The following is a 21,926-nucleotide window of genomic DNA, read 5'->3' on the forward strand; positions in this document are numbered from 1 at the left end:
ACATATATATATGAATTACTTAGATTTAGCTCTTTCTGAGAACAGAAGAGGCTAGCAAGTTTCCCTCTCATGTCTATCGTTCTACAGACTTTAACCTTCTTTATAACAAGTATTCAGTATCCAAATTCCAAAAGTATATTTTCTCAGTTACAAATAAAAAATAAGTGATTCTTATATAATGTGAAGTAGGTGTAACTAGCAGCTATGAAATAAAATGTAACATACTTCATCAAAAAACATAAAACTACACCCACCATAACTCCAGGACTACTTTACCCCACCCCTCAGGTAATATCATCAGGCTCTATGCTAAGACGATTCTAATTCTTGTTCCTCACCAGTCACTAAATGCTCCATAATACTGTTTTCCCTACAAGGCTGTTCCCATGAAATCAATTAATGAGTTAAGTGAAGTATACCTATAAACGTACCTTGGGGTCCTCATGTCCTTCTAACACACTGACATGAAAAACTTGTAAAATAGGATAAGTGCCAGTCTTCAAGATAGATTAATGAATTAAAATGCCTTCTTTTAATATATATCTTTCTCAGCAAAATTTCAACTTTCTCATTTACTCACATATTATTCCTACAAGGTAAACTGCAAGGATTCTTATCTGTTTTACAGAGGAAAAGTACAGCCCCAAAGAAATTATAACTCAGTCATACATTCAATTCATAGGACCAAATATAAGACTTGACACTGAAAATGACCTTAGAAATCATCTATATTATTCTATAGATGTGGAAACTGGGGCCTAAATAGGGGCATAATCTACATGGCAAGGTCACACAGCTAGGGCATAGAAGAACCAGGATTAAAACCTATTTCTTCTAATTATAAATTCTAAACTCAATGTAGTATGCTAAGTTAGTAGAACAATGGAACCGAAGTATCCAAGCTTCTAGTCTATTTGCACACTGCTCATTCATCTTTTTGTCCAGTTTTCCACTAATTTTGTTAAGACCTGGATCGACCTGCCACAGAAGAAAGCTTATCTCGGAGAAATACTGTTAATTAGGTATTTATTTTAATTTCAGACTTTTCTTTCTAGAATCAAATTAAGTGGTCAACTTGACCATGAATGGAAGCCAAAATGTACCAGTATCATCAGCTAAGGGTGAGAGAAATTTATTATCAAAATCTAACTCATCTGTTATACTGAAGAGAACTGACAAATGCATATACATACATTTACTCAGTGGTATACATGATATTTTTTATTTCTTTTTCGATTCACTGAAAAATTTGTTTGGCTTTATTGGCAATTTTTTTCTTCACAATTGCTTCAAGGGCTACACATGAAATTAAGAAGAACTATATGGAACCCTCTAGTTAAAGGAATACAAAAGCTGCTTTTAATCATCTTAGCAACTACAGTATTAGAACATCAACACTGAAAGTAAATTAATTAAATACATAATATATTATAGTCTGTATCCTAACAAATTGTAAAAAGAAAATACAGAAGTAGTGCATATAGCTTGAATTCATCCACGGAATGGCAGAGAAAGGTAGTTATCTTTGGCCAATGTTGAAATTTACTAGCATTTTACACGGCTGCACATTTAGGCAAGTCACTTCACCGCTGTGGGCCTGTTTCCTCAATTATAAAATGAGAGATTTGGACTAGGTGCTCTTCAAAGATTACTCCCAGCTCTAACGATAGATTTTACAAAAATAAACCTAATAAAGCATGTCTATATGTACAATCTTGGGTTTAAAGGGGGAGAAAAGGAGTAAGAGAGGGAAGAAAAAATAATTTTTATTGGCTCAATTTGTCTTTAATTCACATTTTTCTCTGAAGCAAATATGGTAATTTAAGTAAGGTAGAGCACCAAAATATTCTGTGGAAGTGTTTATTGTACAAATGAAAGCGAAAACTACAATAAAATAAAAATCTACTGTTTTGGTACCCATTTAAAATGAAGGGATCACATATGGAATCATTAGAAAGGAAACACTAGACTTCCACCATTTTTATCTCATTTCCTTTCTTTACAAAGATAAAGAAAGCTCAGATTCAATTTCTCTGCACAGTAAATGATTCAGGCACAATGTAACCCTTATCTGATATCAAGGCTACCAAAATACTCCCCAAAACCTATTTTCCACACACTTAAAAATATTTATCACCAAGACACTTTGCCTTGAAGAACTGTTTTCTATGTCACATATCACCAAGTACACATAGCCCCAAATTACTAAAAAGGTATACCTCTCAACTAAATTACCAGTGAAATGTCTATAATAAAGAAATTAATTTCTTCCACAGAGCTGTGGTTTGTCCTATCTACAACGTATAGTCCAGTCCTCTGACCTGCCAGAGAGACTGCAGACTGCAGATCCTCCAGTCAGCACCGCAAGAAAAAGCCACTAAAAAGAACCTCCCTGCTCCTCTGCTCCGTGAAAAAATGAGGAGTGGGGACCCTGAAAAGGTGCTTTCCTTTAAGTAAAGATGCATTAAATAGGAGGAGAAGGCCTAATGGTTCGGGGGAAAGGCTTTTTTCCGTTTCTCCGCTGTGCTAATCCCAGGTGGTTGCCTCTGCAGCCCTGGGCAGAGATAACGGCAGGCTCAAATGCCCCAGACCAGTACAAGGGGAAAGAGGGGGAGGATGCGACTGTAATTCCTCTGATCACGATTCTGCCACAATTTCTTTAAAGCAAGCAGGGGGAGGGGGATAGAGGGAAAAGCGGTTCATCTTAGAAGAGCTCAGATCAGAGGATTTTCTCCCATGGAGGTGGCAAACAGCACTAGGAGGCTGGGAGAGAGACTGGGAGGGGGAGAAGGGGGGATGGTGTGAATCCGAGAAAAGCTCGGGTAGAAGAGACCTCTCTCCCTGGAAATCGCTGACACAGACTCGAATGGACGGGGTAGAGGTTGGGGTAGGGCGGATCCCAGGAGAGGTGGTGGAGAAACAGAGACGAATGGGAGGGGGAACGGAGAGTGGGGGGGAGAAGAGAGCGAGTAAAGATGCTGTTGCCAGGAAAGCTCAGATTTCGAGTGGAAAGGTCTCTCTTCCCCAGGGCAGCGCAGACACGGACACGAGCGGGGCGAAGAGGGGAGGGGCTGATCCCCGGGTGTTCTCCCGTAGAGACCAACCACCCCTATTTACGGCCACCCCAGCCGCGGGCAGTTTTGTAACGGGGACGCTCCCTGCTAAGCACCACCCATCGCTCTGGCCAGACCCAGCAGCACTGCAGAGCTGCTAGGAGCCGCTGCTCAGCAGACATCTCGGATTTCGGGGTTCTGTGGCTGCTCCGAGGGTCGCCCCCCGTCCCCGCCTCAAAATCTACCCCCGCGCTCCTTTCCGATGGTCCCATCTTTAGAAAAGGGGGTGGGGGAGGCGGGCCGGCGCAGCCGCAGTGCCCACCGCGCAGCATCCGAGGAGCGCGCCCCCCGCCCCCGGCTCTGCGGACTCACCCCCTCCTTCGGCCCCCCAGCCACGGTCCCGAGAAGAAGGGAAGAAAAAGCGACCCCTCCCACCCTTCAGGCCCCCGGCCAGTCTTGGACATCGATGGGGGGGAAGGGAGGGGTGGGGACTCTTACTTTCTCCGACCACCGCTTTGAGTCCAATGGGAGCCATGGCGGGGAGCTGGGGGGCAGTGAGGAGCCGGCAGCCTGGGTTCCCTCTTCACACGGTTCCAGCAGCAGCTATAGCTGCAGCGACGATGACTCCAGCTCTGGCGGCGCGCTCAGCTGACTGAGGCGCCAGTGCCGCCCGGCAGGATCGGCGCGCGCAGGGGAGGCGACGCCACGCGCGTCACCCGCGCGCCTCCCAGCCAATCAGCGCGCTGCTCCGGGCCCGAGAGCCGGGGATGGGGCTCCGCCCACCGCGGGGGAGGCGTGGGCGGAGGGAGGGCCGCCGCCGCCGAGGCGGGGGCGGATCCCCGAGGGGGGCGTGCGCCGTGGACCTGACCCCAAAGCGAGGCCGCTTGGACCTTGGACCTGAGCCTGGGAGGGGTGCTCTGGCTCCCCCCGACCCTCTTCCCCCTGAGTCCGCCCAGCCCCGCTCTCTCGGTCTGCCGGGGAGAATTGCTATTGCGGCGGAGGCAGCGGGGGTGAGGTCTCTGCCCTCCTGAGATGCGCACCGGCGCCTCGAGCAGCGGTGGGACCGCAAGGACCGCATCCAGCTCCCTTCTCGTGGACCGAAAGCGGTGCTGAACTCCTCTAAGGGGAAACCGAGGCCCAGGGAGGCGCATGTTCCCCTTATCTAAAATTAGGGGGTTGCGCCGGATGACCTCTAAAGACCCTTCCAGCTGTCAGTCCTACGACCCTTTGATCGCTCGTGATTTGCCCAGAAGCACAAGCCGAGTTGTTGGCCCCAGCTATGGCTCTAACCCAGTCCAGTCATTTTTTATAATCGAATTTATTAAACATTTATTAAATGTTTATTCTGTGCTAGGTGCTGGTGCTGTAGGCACCTTTCTCACTGCACCTTACCCGCCCCCCCTACCCTTCTCTATTATAAATTCTAGACAGACTGATCTACTTGAGGTTTCCCCAAAATGTGCACTGAAATCTTCCTCCTCTTCACCACACACACACACACACACACACACACACACACACCTGAATTGCATGGCTTCCTTACTTCTTCATCCTCTTAAATATATAGTTTCCTTCAAACCTCATCATGTACTATCTCCTACTGGAATGCTTCCCTGACCCCCTTGGTTGTTAGTGGCTACTCCCTCTCCTCCTCAAATGTGAGTATATCTTATCTATTTAAATATTATGTTCCCCTCAATAGAATGTAAGCTCCCAGAGGTCAGTGACTGTTTTTCATTTTGTCTATCCCTAGTGCCAAGTACATTGACTGGCACCAAGAGGAGCTTTAAAAATATTTGTTAGATTGGATCGGAATGGAAAGGCAAAAAGAAATCAATTTTTGCCCTCTGGATGCTGACCTACTTGGAGAAGGGGAGACCTGCATCTCACTTGCCTGCTCCCCAGACTGCCCAGTTGTACATTTACCTTCCACAGGAGACCCTCCTACCCCATTTTCCAGAGGGCGCTTGACCCTGAACTGTCCATGGTATAAACAATTTTGCCAGCTAGTCTTGTTTTGGTTTATCATTTTGTTCCCGTCTGCCCATCTGGAGAGGTACTGGTGGGAATAGAATGAGGAAATACTCAGGGAAAGACCGTTGGAAAGTAAGCAAGTACAATACACAGTTAACATGGGGTGAGCTCCCAGAAGGCAAGTGAGGCCTATGTCTAAGCGATCCTCTCTTTAGGAAAGACTAGCAATTAGGAGTTGAATGTTGATGAGAAGAATGATGATTGATTTTGAATCCTCTAGAGAGAAACACTGTTCTGCTAATACAAATCATCAGTCAATAGCTTTTAGGGGAAACGGAATGAGGTATTTATAGGATAACATTTTTAATGTTCAAAGAAAATGCTAATTCTGTGAAAGTGACCCAGATCTACTAGTCGTGGAGACAAAGAATGAAGGGGGGAGGGGGGACTTCTGTGAGCTTCTGGAGAAAAGAAAATATGAAATAATTGGATCTACAGCTAAAAGGGAACATGGACATCATCTTGTATAACCCCATAACTTTACACATGAAAAAACTGAGGCCCTGAGTAGGGTAAAGCCTAGCCCAAGGGCACACGTGTAACAGGAGTCTTAGCTCATAGGAGAGAGCTGGAAAGGACCATGAAATTCAGCATCCGATCTTCTTATTTTACAGACAAGGAAGCTGAGGCCTAGCTTTGTCCAAAGGAAGTAAGAAGCAGACCAGAATTTGAGTTTGGCTCTTCCAACTTCAATTATACCACACTGCAACTAAGTGACAGAAAAGAGAAGAAAGCTGTCTTGGTTTCTAACTGACATCTGAACTGACCTACCTCCCCCACCCACCTCCAGCTCTACCAAAACATCTGTCTCCAATATCAGTATACTGCTACTTCTCACTTCTCTGAGGTTCAGCTCATTTTGCCATTTCAGCCCTTGGTTCCTAAAAGGACACCCAGAGTATTCCAAATTTATAGTGGTTTTATGATGTTAATAATATACTCACTAGGGACCAGGTTAAGGGCCCCTGAATCTGCTTAATAAAAGTTTCTTGAAGGTGGGCAAATAGCTTCTCATTTACTTTGATTCTTGGTTTTATTCTAGTGAAAAGAGCCCTGGACTTGAGGTTCAGAGATCTGTGTTCAAATAAATACCAGTTGTGATACTTACTACTGGTGTGTGTCCATAGGTGAATCACTTACTCTCTCTGGTTTCCTCATTTTGCAAAATCAGAATAATAATAATATTTACACTTCCCACTTTACTGGTTTATTTTGGGGAAAGTGCTTTTTAAACCTTTAAGTGTCAGTCAGTCTGCTAACAAACATTATTAAACACTTACTTTGTGCTAGGCACTGAGCTAACTGCTAGGGATATAAAGAAAAGCAAAAACATGGCCCCTGCCTTCAAAGGGCTGACATTAAATGGGGAAGACAACATACAAACAACTATGCTCATATAAGATATAAATAGGATGAATAGGAGATAATCTCAGCAGGAAGACACTACCAATAAGAGGGGAAGAGAGGAGAGAGATCAGGAGATTTCTCTTTGGTGGAAATCAGGAAAGTCTTTCAGAAGGTGGGACTCCAATTGAGTCTTTAAGTAAGCCAGGAGACAGAAGCAGGGAGAAAGAGCATTCTGGATACGGGTGAAAGCCAGTACGATTGTGAGTTGTTAATTTTAACTTACTCTTTCCTTTCTTTCCACATGTTTAAAATTGATTGGATCAGATGATCCAGAAAGCTGTTCCAACTCAATGATTGAATTCTATGATTGAACGGAATAAAACTCTCTAATATAATTCCCCTGAATGTTCCTGATCCAAAGGTAGTTTCTGCGACATCTTTGTATCCAGGATGCTGAAGCACACTGCTGCCAGATTTATCTTCTTAAGCTGCCGCTTTCATCAAGCTATTCCTCAGCTTGGAAATCTTCACTGACTCCCTTTTGCCTACAGAATAGAGTCCAAACATCTTGGCTTGACATTCAAGGACTTCAGTGGTCTAGCCCCAAGCTTCCTTTCCAGATCAATTGGTATAATTCACCATAAATATGTATTCCCAAATATTCTCTGCTGGACTGGGGTTGTAACAGAGAAAGTTCCCACTTTCAGATTCCATATATTCTTAGAGATTAAGTCTTAAAGGGGATCGTTGTGAGAGGAAACCCTGACTGGACATTTACTATCATCTTTTTTGGGGTGTTTGGCATAATTGGCAGAAATTGTCGAATGAGCAGGTGAGTGGGCAAAGTGGGCATGAAGTAAGGCAGTGGTATTTAATCATTCATATTTCTCCAGCATTTTGGTTTCCAAAGAACTTTTCTTACACTTCAGCCCTTGTTAACCTAAGTTAGCAAGCATTTATTTGGTGCTTACTATGGTTAGAAGGGTGGTGGTAGGTTTAATGGGGGAATGTGGGAAATACCATATAGAATATTTTGAGTGTGAGGCATGAGCAAAACATCCAGGCAGTTGGATGTGTGCAACTGGTGTTCAGGGGAGAGGTGAGGGCCAGATATATAGATTTGGGAGTCATTTACAAAGGAGATAATTGAAACCACGGGGTGAGGGAAGAAGGAGGAAAAAGAGGAAAAAGAAAGGAAGAGGAGGAGGGGGAGGAAGAAGAAGGGAAGAAAGAAAAGATAGCCTGGGGGAGGGGGAGGGCATCCATGCTTCATGTATAGGGAAAAGAGTATGAACTGACAAAGGGATCCATAAGTAGCAATCAGACCAGAGAACCAGGAAAAAGTAGAGTCAAGGAAGTCAAGGCAGGAAAGGAGATCCAGGAAGGGGTGTTCAACAGTGTCAAATATTCAATTCATCTCAACAAGCATTTACTGAATACGCACTATGTGCCAGGCACTATACTAGGCATTGGAGGTACAAGGAGCTTACGTCTTCCTGGGGGAGAAATAGCATATATACAGTTAATATAAACAAAGTTTTTACAGAGCAAATACAAAGTGATATGTGGAAGGTGATGGAGATCAGAAAAGGCCTCCTATGTTGGTTTGTGCCTAAGCTGTGCTTTGCAGGAAGCTAAGCATCCTATACGGCAGAGGTGAGGAAAGAGAGTATTCCAGACCTGGGGGACTAGCCAAGTATAATGAGACCTAAGATAAGAACATTGGAATTAGCAACCAAGAAGCCACTGGAAAGAACAGTATCAGTAGGGTGATGGGGTTGGAAACCAGATTTCATGGGACCGAAGAGTGAGTCGTGGTGAGGAAGCAGAGGCAGGAAATACAGGTTACTCTTTATGGAAATATAGCAATGAAGGCAAAGATAGGTGTAGAACAATATTTTGAGGGGAAAGAGAGTCCAGGAAAGGTTTCTTTAGACTATATAAGACTTTCCCATGTTTGTGGACAGGAAGAGAGGAGCCAATAGCAAGGGATAGACTCAAGATGAGACAGAAGGAATGATCAGGCAAGCAATATTTTGGAGAAGAAGGACTCAAGGACACAAATGAAGAGCTGGTGTCAGCAAAGAGGAGAGCCCTTTGAGGAAGGAGAAAAGGACATGAAGAGTCTCTGAGGTGTGGAGGATGAGAGATAAGGAAACTCATGACAGGAGACATCTTGGAATACCAAAAGGGTGAAACAAGGGGATCTTATTATTATTATCTCCATTTCACAGCGAGGAAACTATAAAGCAGACTGAAGTTCAGTGACTTATCCAAGGTCACACAGCTAGTAGCTGGTCTGAGGCTGGATTTGAAATCATATTTTCCTGACTACAGATCCAGCTCTCTATCCACTGTACCTCCTAACTACTTAGGTAATTAATGCTTGATTCGGAGATGGGGTGCAGATACTCCCTTCTATTTCTTTCCATGAGCTAGGAGTACAACTGCCTCAGAAATTCCCTGACCACATCTAAAGATCTTAGGGTCAGGAGACGTCCAAAGATGGATATCACCATATCAGAACAATTGATCTATTTTCAGTCACTTTATATACTGTGTGTATACATATACACATATAGATCCATACACACATGTGTGTATATAAATAACATGTGCATATATATGCATTCATATAGTATGGTATAATAAACCTTGTGACCACAGCATGATAAATCTTTAAGTTCTAGAAAGTAGAGTATCATGCACTAAGGAAGAACTCACATCTATGTAATAGGAATAATGAGCTGTGTACAGAGAGTGTGTTTAATATTTTTAATATTTTGAATAATTATAATCAAGAGCGATTCTCCAATAGATAAATGGTCAAAGGATATGAAATAATAGCTTTCAAAAGAAGAATGTCAACAACCATATGAAAAATGCTTATCCCTAATAAGAAAAATACAAATTAAAGCAACTCTAAGGTTTTACCTCACAAAGTGGCAAGAGTGACATAAAATGACAATAGTTAATGTTGGAGACATTGCCAAAAGACAGTCACTCTAAAACCTTGTTGATGGAGTTATGAGTTGGTCCAACAATTCTGAAAAACAATTTGGAATTATATGAGAAAAATCACTAAATTGTTCATACTCTTTGAGCTAGTGATACCACTACAGATCATATGCCTCAAGACAGGGAGAAAGACCTTACCTAGCTATGTCAAAATATCCATAGTCGTATTTTTGGTAGTGACAAAGAGCTGTAAATAAAATGGATACCCATCAGTTGGGGAATTCCTGAACAATAATGGTATATGAATGTAATGGAACATAAGAAACGACTAATATGAAGAATATTTGAGGGATGTTAGAAGATGATGCAAAGGGAGCCAAACCTAGAGAATAATACACATGGCTACGATAATGTAAATGAAAAGACGGTTAAGCTCTGATGAAATATAATGACCAATCTCAGTACTATTGAACAGATGATGAAACAAAACCTCTCTCTTTTCTTAGTAAAGAGGGAAGACTTTTGGTCCAGAACTTGGCACATGCAGTAGGATCAATTGGCTTTTCTTACTTGGAATTTTGTTTTGAAGGGATGAGGTGAGGAGGGGGAGGCATTACATTGGTTGCCAGAGAAGATTCAGTGTAGGACAGGGAGTTACATCTTCAGAAATAACTGGCTTAAAAACAAAAGGCATCAATGAAACTTTTTTAAACATTATGATGAACAATCATCAAACAGTAAGAAGCAACAGAAGGAAAACAAGGTTACACAAAGTACAGGCAAGTGGCCCAGTTAAAACCAGATCGTACTGTGAGCATTTCAGGGCAAAACTAGAAGGACAACAAACAGACAAAGAGTGAAAATTTTCTATCAAGATTTCTGTAATAAATTTTTATCTACCAATGACAATGAAGCCATCACTTTGGTGTTCTAACATCACAGTTCCCAATTGGCCACGTGAGGAAGTAGCAATGGCCCTAAATAAGACAAAGATGAGAAAAGGTGCTGGAGGAGACCAGGTGTACACAAAGGTCTGGGCTGGAGGCAAGACAATTTTGAACAAGATACCTGAAAGAAGTAAGGAGATAAAATAAATATTACTGAAGAAAGGTAACTGAGAAAATGTCACTAACTACATACCCATACGATGAATTTCTCATCTTTTCAAAACTTTCATCAGATTAATCTACAGATGTATTGAGATCACGCTTGGTAAAGATATTTTGAGAAAATAAAAGGAAAGCTTTCACAAACAATAGTCTACAACAAACCACATTTCAATTGTCACACAGTTGACTAAAAGGCACAAAGCTTACAAGATGCTTCTTGTTTCTTGACCATAAAGAAGCATTTGATATGGCAAAACACCATCATAAAGGCTCATCTCCAATAAGGGGTCTCCAAGCATATGTTAAAACTGAACAAGATTACTTGAAAGATGTAACAAAAGAGATAACTGTTTAGTGATCCTCTGATCACTAATATCAAGCCAGGTTTAAAACTGGGAAATATGTGCTTGCCAAAAAATGTTTGCCCCTGTCATAGGGGTTGTCCAATGCAGTATCCAAGTCAAATACTGCTTAAAGATGATGAAATCCTCCAGATACTCCTGTTTTCAGATGCCATTATAACTGATTGCCCCAAGTCCTAAAATACTACAGTAAGTAAATATGTACTAAATGTAAGGTGCATAATCATTCAAGAGTTCTGCCTACCTATGCACACAGGAAAAATAAGTAGATAAAAAATGCCTATTGGCCAGACTATGACATGCAGTTGAACAGACAATCCCATAAAGCTGAGATATGTATATACATATACACATATATGTATATATGTATGCATACATATATGTATTATATTGTTCGTGTGTGTGTATGTCGCACATATATCACACACACATGCACACACACACATGCACACACATATATATATCTGGGATTCAAAGACCAAAATGAAATAGTCCTGTCCCAACATATTATTAATAAATAATTGTGTAGGAAGAGCAGAGCAAAGGAAATAACCAGGAAGATGTGTGATGAGAAAAAGAGGTGGGCAAGCTATGTAGCAAATGCAAGGGATAATCGATACTCTACCTGTTCTTTATTGGTAATAAGTTGTTCATACCCATAGTGGGTAATGAAAAATTGCATAAGAGAAGCAATAGAAAAGTTTAATCCACGGTATTTATGAACAGAAACAGTCAGTTGCATAGTTAAGGAGAGAGATAGACAGTCTATGTTATCCATTAATATCTGCACAATGTTACAACATCTAGAAGAAGAACCTCAGCTTGGCTGGTGAGCCTCCAGTAAAAGTTTTTACAGGATGATATAGAGAAGAGTAGCACCAGCCAAGAAGCTATAAATGGATTCTGATCTCTACCATAGGTAGAAGTCTCCACACTGACAAACTCATCTTGCTCATGAAAATTATATACTTTAATATTTCAATATCACAAATACTCTTTAACTTAGCAGACAGTCTTTTACGATTTCTGCTGGTCAAAAAATCCATTTACACCTTGGCCAACCTCATGATTTCATTTCTTCCAACTTAGCTAGGCGGGTTCTTAGACAACACAAATTGTTATTGTTGGTCATTCTTCGTTCTTGAAGAGAACCAATGACACCATGAGGATGATATCTTGACTTGGATTGTAGTTTATCACTAGCCTCATACCCATAGCTTTCCCAGCTTCCTAGAATTCTCCTGGTGTAGCATTTGAGAAACCCAGGTCCTCCTCTACACCATGATGAAGCAGAATATTAGCATTGACTCATAAAATGTTAGAGCTAGGAGGGAACTTAGAGGTCATCCAGACTGTTTTCACACTCTACCCACTTTGTGAAACATTGTTTAATACCTCTATATCACTGGGACTCTCTTCTTTCTTCAACTGACCTTGTATTATACATACTTGTATATATGTTGCATGTGCAGCACACACACACATGCACACACATCCTTCCCCTGCTCCAGTAGAATATAAGCTACCTGAAGGCAAGGACCATTTCATTTTTGTCTTTGAATCCCCAGTACCTATCACAGAACCTTGCACACAATGTATGCTTAATAAATGTTTAATAGAATGAAATGAAATACAATCCTATGCCCTTATCTTACTGATAGAGAAACTGAGTCTTGGGCAGGGGAAGTAGCTTGCCCCAAGTCAAGTAACTACTTTGTGTCAAGGCCAAGATTTTAATTGGGCTCTCTTGGTCCAGGGTTAATTTCTCTACATCATATTCATCAGGGCAAATGAATTTGACTAGTTTCTACTCCCTCCTATACTGAGCCCCAAAATGCTGAACACCACTTTCTCCCCACCCTCCTCCTTTTTTTTTTTTTCTACAATGTGGCTTATGTGTCTCTTTCCTTTGACCCCACTCAGCTCCTTTGCATTAAGAAGTTTATTGATAGCCACTTAGTTGTCATGGAGAATAAGGAACATTTTGGTAAAGTGTCTTAAGAAGCCAGAGCACCATATAATCTATAGCTGTCTCCTTTCATTAGACAGGCCAGCAGCATTCACTGGCAAGAGGCCTCAGTTTTCCAGCATCTGAAATCAAGATATAATAAATCAATAAACATTTATTAAGCACCTACTGTGTGTCAGGCACTGTGCTAAGCAAGAAGAATTAGATGAGAGCTCAGGAGTAGAATTCCTAGGGAAAAACTTACTGAACTGAATTGAACTGAGTTCAGATTTCTTAGTAAATATAATATCAGGATTCCTGATTTTCTTTCAAGAGAGGAGAAACGGAAACTGCTCAGAGATACCTGAAAGATAAAATCTTTCCACTCTGTCTAGGACATCTCTGCCAAAAGCTTCACTGTCTGCTTCAAAGTATAAACAAAGATCCTTTCAGGAGATATTGTTAAAGTGGCTACAGTTAAAGTGACAAGGTGATCTGTTGGTCTGTTGATCTAGCTTGGAGGAGTGGAAAGACCCTCAAACTAGGAGATGGAAAGCCTGGATTTGATCCCTGGATCTGTCATTTATTACTTTGGTGACCTTAATGAGGTCACCGTATTTCTCTAGGCCTTGTTTCTTCATCTGTAAAATGGGGATAATAATTCTAGCCCCACCTACCACACAGAGGGCTGTTTCGGGGATCAAATGAGATAATATTCATGGAAGTATTTTGTAAACAGCCAAGTGCTACATTAGCAAGAGGCAGCATGGAGTAGTGGATAGAGAGGGCTAACCTGAGTCAGAAAGACCTGGGTTCAAGTACTGTCTGTAATACATACTGTCTGAGTGACCCTAAGCAAGTCACTTAACTTCTCTGTCCACTAGGCAACTCTCTAAAACTCTTAAGTTTCAAAGGAGGTGAGAATCTATATTGGTAGTGTTTCCTAACTGGCACGGTCTATAACCAAAAAAAAAAAAAGAGCCATATAAATAGAAAGTGTTATTTCTTTTCTGAAATTCATTCTGAAATATAAACTAGTTTGGCACCTAGAAGCTATGTCTAGTTTGAGTCTATTTTTCTCTTTATAACTTATGTTAAAGAGTTCATTACACCTACTCTTTGCTCTCTAAGTTTCCCAGTGACCTTTGGCTAAAGCCCGCAAAATACAGTTTCAACAGCTGAGAGCCCAGCAATAAATTCCAGCCTGCCAGATGGAGACCCTTGGTGGAGGGTGCAGAGATAATAAGAAAGACCTTTGTGTTTTTCAACAGAGACATATGTGTCTGAGTCTCTTCCAATCCTACCCTTGTTCCCATCAGAAATGCCTCTTTCTACAAGGGAAAGGCAGTGGGATCCTAATCTCTGCTCAAGAGAAGACTGCGGTTTGAGGCATTATAGACTGCAGCCCAAGGCAAATGCTGAGCACCAGTCTGCCACAAGGTGTCTTCAGGTAATACTGCAGTGGCAGTAGCATTCAGCCCTCTGCAGAGAATCAATCCTGAGCAGATGCTCATGACTGTGGGAGACAGTGTGTGTGTGTGTGTGTGTGTGTGTGTGTGTGTGTGTGTGTGTGTGTGTGTGTGTGTGTGTGTGTGTGTGTGTGTGTGTGTGTGTGTCTGTGTCTGTGTCTGTGTCTGTCTGTCTGTGTCTGTGTCTGTGTCTGTCTGTCTGTGTCTGTGTCTGTGTCTGTGTGTCGGTGTGAGAGACAGAGACACAGGTGAGCGTAGAGAGAGAAAAGGAAATATAGAGAGAAACAGAAAGAGAGAAAGAAAGGGAGATATAGGGAGAGGGGGAAAGATAGGCTGGGTGGGAAGGAGGAGGGGACAGAGGAGGAGTTCCATGATTCAGGAAGGATGTCACATGATGGGAGAAAGGGAGCTGTGGACTGCACCAGACAACCTCAGGATAAAGGATCTTATTTGGGAGTATTTTTTGTATGTCTGCACTCATCAGATGGCCAGACCTGTTTATGCTGTCTCTTAAAGGAAAGCTACCTAGTTTGAGATTTTCAAAATATTTCTGTTACTGATTTATTAAATGGTAGTGCTGGAAGAGATCTGAGAGAGCATATAATCCAAGCCCCACTTTGCGGATAAGGAAACTGAGGTTACGGCATCCAAGAAAATGCTTAAAATTTCCTTTGCAATTTTGTGTCTAGGTTGTGAGTCAAATGTCCAGGGCACCTTCAGACAAAGCTCCTTACATTTGATATTAGTCGTATCCCATCACTACCAAAGAAGCTGCTTAGCACCAGGCTTGGCATATAGAGGCATTTAATAAACGTTTATTGATTTATCAATTGATTGATTCCTCCCCTTTGAGACCGTAGCCTGGCCCCCAAAGCATCTGCTATACTCTCAGTCCTGGGGATTGGAGGAGGGGCGTCATCAACCTATGACAGTTTTTTAGAGCTCATTCAACTATTTAGAGAATAAAACCTGCTTTATAACAATGTATATGCTAAATATAAAAGAAGTAAGTTACAGGTCGACCGCTTAGCCAAAGATTCCAACTCCACGAGGCTTGAGACACTGGAAAAGCTATTGCTATTTGAATTTGCTTCACCTCCCAATGGACAGGCTGGTATTCTGGGTCAGCTTGTGTGTTACCTGTTCACCTGCGTTACCCAAGGATCCTTAGTCCTTTCTGGTTGGGCCCCAAAGCCAGCCCTGAGGCACAGCTCCCTTGTATCTCACTCCTTGAAAGTCGAGCAGCCCCTGAGGAGCGAAGGGGCCAGGTGGCGAGAGGAGCGGTGATTTTCGTAGGCTCTGAGTACTGAGGAAGCCATATGTTGTCACCTTGCCGGCTGCCATCCTCAGCTCCTGCTTCCCATCTGCTCCCTATTCTCCTCCTACCACCTCCCCTTGGACTCCGTCCCCTCTCTTATTCTTTCGTCTATCGACTCCCTACTTCTTCTCTCTGTTCTTCTTCCTTTCTCCTGCCCCTCCTCCTTGCCTTTTCCCCTCCCCCTCCAAATCCTCCTTCCTACCTAAAATGAAACAAAGCAATAGAAGAAAAAAAGGAAATTACATGCCAAAACAAACAAACAAACAACAACAACAACAACAACAACAAAAAACCACAAAGAAAACCAACAGTCATAGAACTGCTAAATATTAGAACAGGAAATGGACATCAAGATCATCTAGTCTAACACCCTCATTTTATAGCTTGGAGAAAGAGAGGGGAAGTGACTAGCCCAGGATCATACTGTGCATGCCTACTAGTCCCAGGATCAGAACCCAAGCCTCTGGGCTCCCTGTCCTATGCTCTTTCCACTAGGTTTCTCATCTCAGGACAGCATGGGGAAGTAGGAAGAGCTCTGCATAAATGAAATATAAAATCCATGTGTGCATTTTATGTAAAATGTAAACTAAATATAAAATTGAAACTCCTCTCTTTAGCTTTTAAAGCCTTAAGCAGCCTGGCCCCAATTTCTCTTTCCAGCCTCACTGGCCATTACTTTCCTTCCTACACTGCAATGCACAAACTGGCCTGTCTTCCATCAGTCCCCTTGCACTGGCCATCCTCCAAGTCTCAGATGCACTCCCTCCTTACCTCCACCTCATAAGCTCTTTCTTTTCCTTTAAAATTCAGCTCAAACACCATCTTTGGCATAAAACCTTTCTTGATTCCCCACCTCCCCAATTGCAAGCACCCTCCTTCCCAAATTATTTTGTATTTAATTATTTTGTATATAGTTATACGGTCTATATTTTTATATGTACTTGTCTCCCCCATTAGAACATAAGCTTATTATGAGTAGAGATTATTTTATTCCTCATACTTGTATCTCTAGTGCCTTGGCACATGGTTGGCAACCTAATAAATACTTACTGATTCATCGGAATCCAAAGTTCAAATCTCAGCCTTGCCATTTTCTATCTTCTGTGAAGTGACTCAGACAAGTCACTTAAAATAAGCTCCTTGGGCCTCAGTTTCCCTATCTTCAAAATAAAATTTTTTCCTTACTTTCAATAATATTTTTCCCAATTACATATAAATATAATTTTTAATATTCTCTTTTTTTAATGTAGAATTCTAAATTCTTTCCCTCCCTCCTTCTTGCCCCTCCCCCAGATGGTAAGCAATTTTATGTAGGTTTTACATGTGCAATCTGCAAAACATATCACTAGATCCTTTCTAAAGGCTTTTTCAATTCTAAAATTCTTTCTTTTTCATCCAGGTTAATAACCTTTGAGTCATTCTTCTCTCTTTCCTCTTCCTCACCTTTAATATCACATCAGTTGCCAAGCCTTGATCTATTCCACCTCTCTTGTATCTGTCCTCTTCTCTCCACTAATACATGCTCTGACCTTGTTCAGGTCATCAATACACCCTCCCAGCTCATTATAACAGTCACCTGATTGGTTTCCCCACTTTATATTTTCTATGATCCCAATCTCTGGTCCAAAATATCATAGTGTCAGTTTACTGCTAGCTCAGGGTTACCCAGAATCAGCTCTCTGCAAATATTTGCATTGTCCTTGATGAATACAATGGGAACATTCAGGTAGGTATAGTAGAGAAAAGATATATGAGGTAAAAATAGAGGTGAAGTCAGGGACCCCATCTAGGTTACTGGAAAACTAGGACCGTAGCTTCTTAGGAAGGGAGAGATCCACAGTGACAGCAAAAGACAATCCAAATCAATTAAACAAACACTTATAAAGTGTCTACTATGTACAAGGCACTATGCTGGACCTTAGGGAGACAAAGTAAAAAAAAAAAGTATCCCTGTCCTAAGGGAGTTTACATTCTATTGTGGAAATATAACATGTATACAGGTAAGGAAGTATAAAAGGAAATAAATATGAAATAAAATATAAAAAGTCATTTTCAGGAGGAGAAAGCACTGACACCTGACGGGGGAGGGAAGGGAGAATCAGAAAAGACTTTATGTGGGAGCTCATGTTTGAATTGTGCTTTGAAGGAATCTAAGGATTCTAAGAGGTGGGGATGAGGAGGAAGAGTATTCTAGACAGCTTGTACAAAAGCCATAGAAATGTAACAACTTTATCAGGAATAGCCAAATGGCCAGTTTAACTGGCATAGGGAATGTGTGAAGAGGAATGATATGAAAGTCATATCATGGAATTCTTCAGATTCCAGGCTGAAGATCTACATTTTATCCTAGAGACAATAGGGAGCCAATGAAGGTTTCTGAAGTGATGCGATTTGATGCGATCAATGTTGTAGAAATATCAATTTGGCTCTATGAAGCATGGATTAGAGAGGAAAGAAACAGCAAGGGGGGAAACCAATCAGGTGCCTGTTACAGTGGTCCAGGAGAGAGATAATGATGACCAGAACTCAGGGACAGCATGTATTCATGGAAAGAAGAGGATAGATACAAGAAATATTATGGAGGTAGAATAGACCAAGACTTGGCAACTGAGATGATATTAGAGGGAAGAGAGAATGAAGAGTCAAGAATGACTTGAAAGTTATTAGGTTATTTTTTTGTTGTTGTTGTAGGTATTTTGAGTTTATTGCAAGAAAAAAAAGTATAGAAATTCCTAAAACCAGCAGTGAGGTATGAAGGAAGAGCTGACCCAGAGCCCATCAAAATGGGTGGGCGAGAAGTCGTCCCTTCAAAGGACACCATGTAGGCACCACTAATCTGGAGCCAACCACAGCTAGAGGACAGAACGAGTCTGGATTGATCAAGGTAGCTGCCTCGTTCGGACCCACCAGATGACTACCCAGGCTTATGGCCTTTTCTGTGGATAACTGGAAGAATGTTTGGTACCCTCAACAGAAATAGGGAAGCTTGGAGGGAAATATGAGTTTCTTTCTAAAAAATTTTTTATTAATTTATTTTGATTTATCAATAATCACTTCCATATACTTTTGAGTTTAAAATTTTTCTCCCCCTTCTTCCCCACCACCCTCCTCGAGACGGCGCACAATCTGATATAGGCTATACATTTACATTCATATTAAACATATTTTCACATTAGTGATGTAAGGAAAAATTAAAACCAATAGGAGGAACCATCAGAAAGAGGAAACAAAACTCAACAGAAGAGAAAAAAAAGAGCAATTCAACTTCCATAGTTCTTTCTTTGGATGTGGATAGCATTTTCTATCACATGGCCTCTGGAGATCTCTTAGATCCTTGTATTGCTGGGAAGGGTTAAGTTTATCAATATTAGTCATCACACAACATGATTGTTATTGTGTACAACATTCTCTTGGTTCTGCAGGAAATAAGAGTTTCATTTGAACACATGAGATCCCAATGGTACATTTGGGTGAAGAGGTTCACTAGGTATTTGATAATGTGAAACCAAGTTAAGGAAAGAAATTAAGGTAGGATTTACAGATTTGGGAGTTATCTGCCTAGATATGTTGGTTGAACCTATCTGATGACATCACTAACAGATGGAATGTAGCAAGAACAGAGGGCACAGCAGCTAAGTGGTGCAGTAGATAGAGCACCAGCCCTGAAGTCAGGAGGACCTGAGTTCAAATCCACCCTCAGACCAAACATTTGATGCATACTAGCCTGTGTGACCTTGGGCAAGTCACTTAACCCTGATTGCCTCATCAAAAAAAAAAAATAGAGGGCACAGGACAGAGCTTTAAGGAACACTCACATTTTATGGATTGTAGCAAAGTAATAATCCAGCAAAGAAAAATGAGAGGGAACAGTCAAACAAGTAGGAGGAGAATCAAGTGACAATAGTGTTATGGAAGCCAAGGAAAGAGATAGTATCTAGGAAGAAGAGGTTGATGGTGTCAAAAGCTGTAGAGAGAGTAAAATGGGGACTGAAAAAAGATCATTGGATTTAGCAGTTAAGAATCTCTCAGTTTTGGTTGAGTTTTGGTGTCAAGCCACATTGCAAAGGATTGAGAAGATAATGGGAGATAAGGGGTTAGAGATAATGAAAGTTAATGACCCTTCCTAAGCATGTGGCTGTAAAAGAGTGGAGAGATATAAACAATATATTGAGAAGATGGATGACATGGTCAAAGGAAGGTTTTTAAGATTGGGAGAGACCTGAGTATGCTTTCATGCAATAGGGAGGAAGCCAGTAGGTAAGATTTTGAAAATGAGAGAGAGAGAGAGAGAGACAGAGAGACAGAGAGACAGAGAGAGAGAGACAGAGAGAGACAGAGAGACAGAGACAGAGACAGAGAGAGAATGATGGGAAGGCAATCTAGGATAATGGGAGGGGATGAGATCAAAAGCACAAGTGGAAAGAGGGTTTGTCTTTGTAAGGAGAAAGGCTATCTAAGCAGAGACTGAAGCAAAAGAGAGAACAGGGGTTGATAGTAGGGGATTTTGGAGATGTAGAGTAGGGAAGAAGAAAATGAACTCATGATGAATGATCTCTAAATTTTCAGCGAAGTAGGAAATGAGATTCTCTGCAGAGAAAAAGAGGGAGATGAGGAAGATTTGAGGGGAAAGGAGAAAGTTTGAAAGAGCCAATAGGGATAATCAATCAGGATAGATTAATAAAAGGATTGTTGTCTGCAATGTGGACATAACTCAGCACAGTTACACGATTTTCTGTTGCAGCATTCAGCAATATGTGAATGGAGAGGGTAAATAGTAGGGGAAACCCAGGGATGGAGATGATGAGATATATATGGCAAAAGGATGAGGGGGCAGGAGTTTGAAAGGGAGTTGATAGTGTGGTTAAATGGTTAACCGATAGGATCCAGGTTATGAAGGGAAGGAAGTGAGGCTAGAGCAGGGATGAAAGGAAGTCTGCTGGGATTAGCCTCTCTCTCTACCCCAGGACTACAGTAAGAATCAAATGAAATACGATATCATGGAAAGAACACTGGAGTCCATTGGGTTCAAATCTAGGCTTTATCATTTGCCAGTTCTGTTGAGGATGGGTAAATCTTTTAGCCTTCATAATCTATAAAAACATGGACAACAATACTTGTGTTACCTACTTTACAGGGTTGTTGTGAAGAAAAATTGTATAAATCTTAAAGTGCTATGGAAGGGTGAGCTGTTATTATTATTACTATATGAAGACAGCAAAGTTTTTCCATCAGCTGTAGGGGCCCCAAAGCAGTAAGGCATTACTGCTGAGAGATATTCATAATAAAGGTGAGAATTTGGTACAGATAGATGGAAAACCTTACTTTATTAGCATACCTTTTGCGTTGGTTCAAAATCATTTGCATGCTAAACCAGAAAGGATTTGGGGATTATCTATTCTTAAATTAGGGGACAGCTAGGTTACTCAGTTGATACAGTGCAGGCTCTGGAGTCAGGAAGATCTGAGTTCAAATGTAACCTCAGACTAGCTGTGTGACCCTGAGCAGTCAGTTAACCCTGTTTGCCTCAGTTTCCTCATCTGTAAAATGACCTAGAGAAGGAAATGGCAAAACCACTTCAGTATCTCCCAAGAAAAACCACAAAATGGTATCACAAAGAGTCAGACATGACAATAACAATCTCAAATTAGATAGTTATCTATAATAAAGGGAAACACCTCCCAAACTTAAAAAAAAGAGAGACTTAATCTTAGCTTGGATTTATTCTGTCTTCTTTTGTTATCTGGGCATAGTATTATGACTAAAAAGACCTGTTAGACTGCCTTTTATGGGAAAAGGTTATAGTCACTATAGCCTAAACTAATTACAGCCAAATAGTCACAACACCCTAACAGACTGAAGCTGAGATGAGTGGTGAATAACCTTAAGGACATGAGCCCATGAGTTAGTAACAGGCAGATATGCACAAAAGAGACTACGTGCTCAGATGTGAGACCATCTGAGACCAGTAGAGCAACTCCCATCATGTGCCCAAGAATTAACTAGTAGTCATCACAAGACCAATGGAGATCAGCAGGGCTACACACCCAGAAAAGAAGCCACACCTGGAAGGGAGCAGCACGATGTTACTATCACCAGAAGAAGACATAAGTGGTCCTAAAGCATCTGTTCTTCAATCATCTGGTCCAGCAGTGTCAGAAGCAGGAATGCTCCTCCCATATGTGTGCCCTGGCTATGTCCCTATGTGTTTGCCCCCTATTATGATGTCTATATATGCCCACTTTCTCTTCTGATAATGTGTATGCTTGTGGGAGGTTATGCCCTAGATGTCCCTGTCAGATAACACCTATCCCCTGGTGTCAAATGTAAT

At 41.5% G+C, this 21,926-nt stretch overlaps 1 protein-coding gene across 2 annotated transcripts in view; it reads right to left on the bottom strand.

Moving 5' to 3' along the window:
• Window positions 1-3,716, bottom strand: part of STXBP1 (syntaxin binding protein 1) — a 91,342-nt gene extending 87,626 nt beyond the window's left edge. For both annotated transcript variants that reach the window (XM_027869674.1, XM_027869673.1), the window contains exon 1: window positions 3,552-3,716. In XM_027869674.1, coding sequence (XP_027725475.1) covers window positions 3,552-3,588 — 37 coding nt within the window. In that variant the 5' untranslated portion in view covers window positions 3,589-3,716. The remainder of the gene's footprint in view (window positions 1-3,551) is intronic.
• Between the last annotated feature and the right edge of the window lie 18,210 nt (window positions 3,717-21,926).

This window comes from Vombatus ursinus, unplaced genomic scaffold (genome assembly GCF_900497805.2).
Source record: "Vombatus ursinus unplaced genomic scaffold, bare-nosed wombat genome assembly UNPS02014793.1, whole genome shotgun sequence".
NCBI lineage: Eukaryota > Metazoa > Chordata > Mammalia > Diprotodontia > Vombatidae > Vombatus > Vombatus ursinus.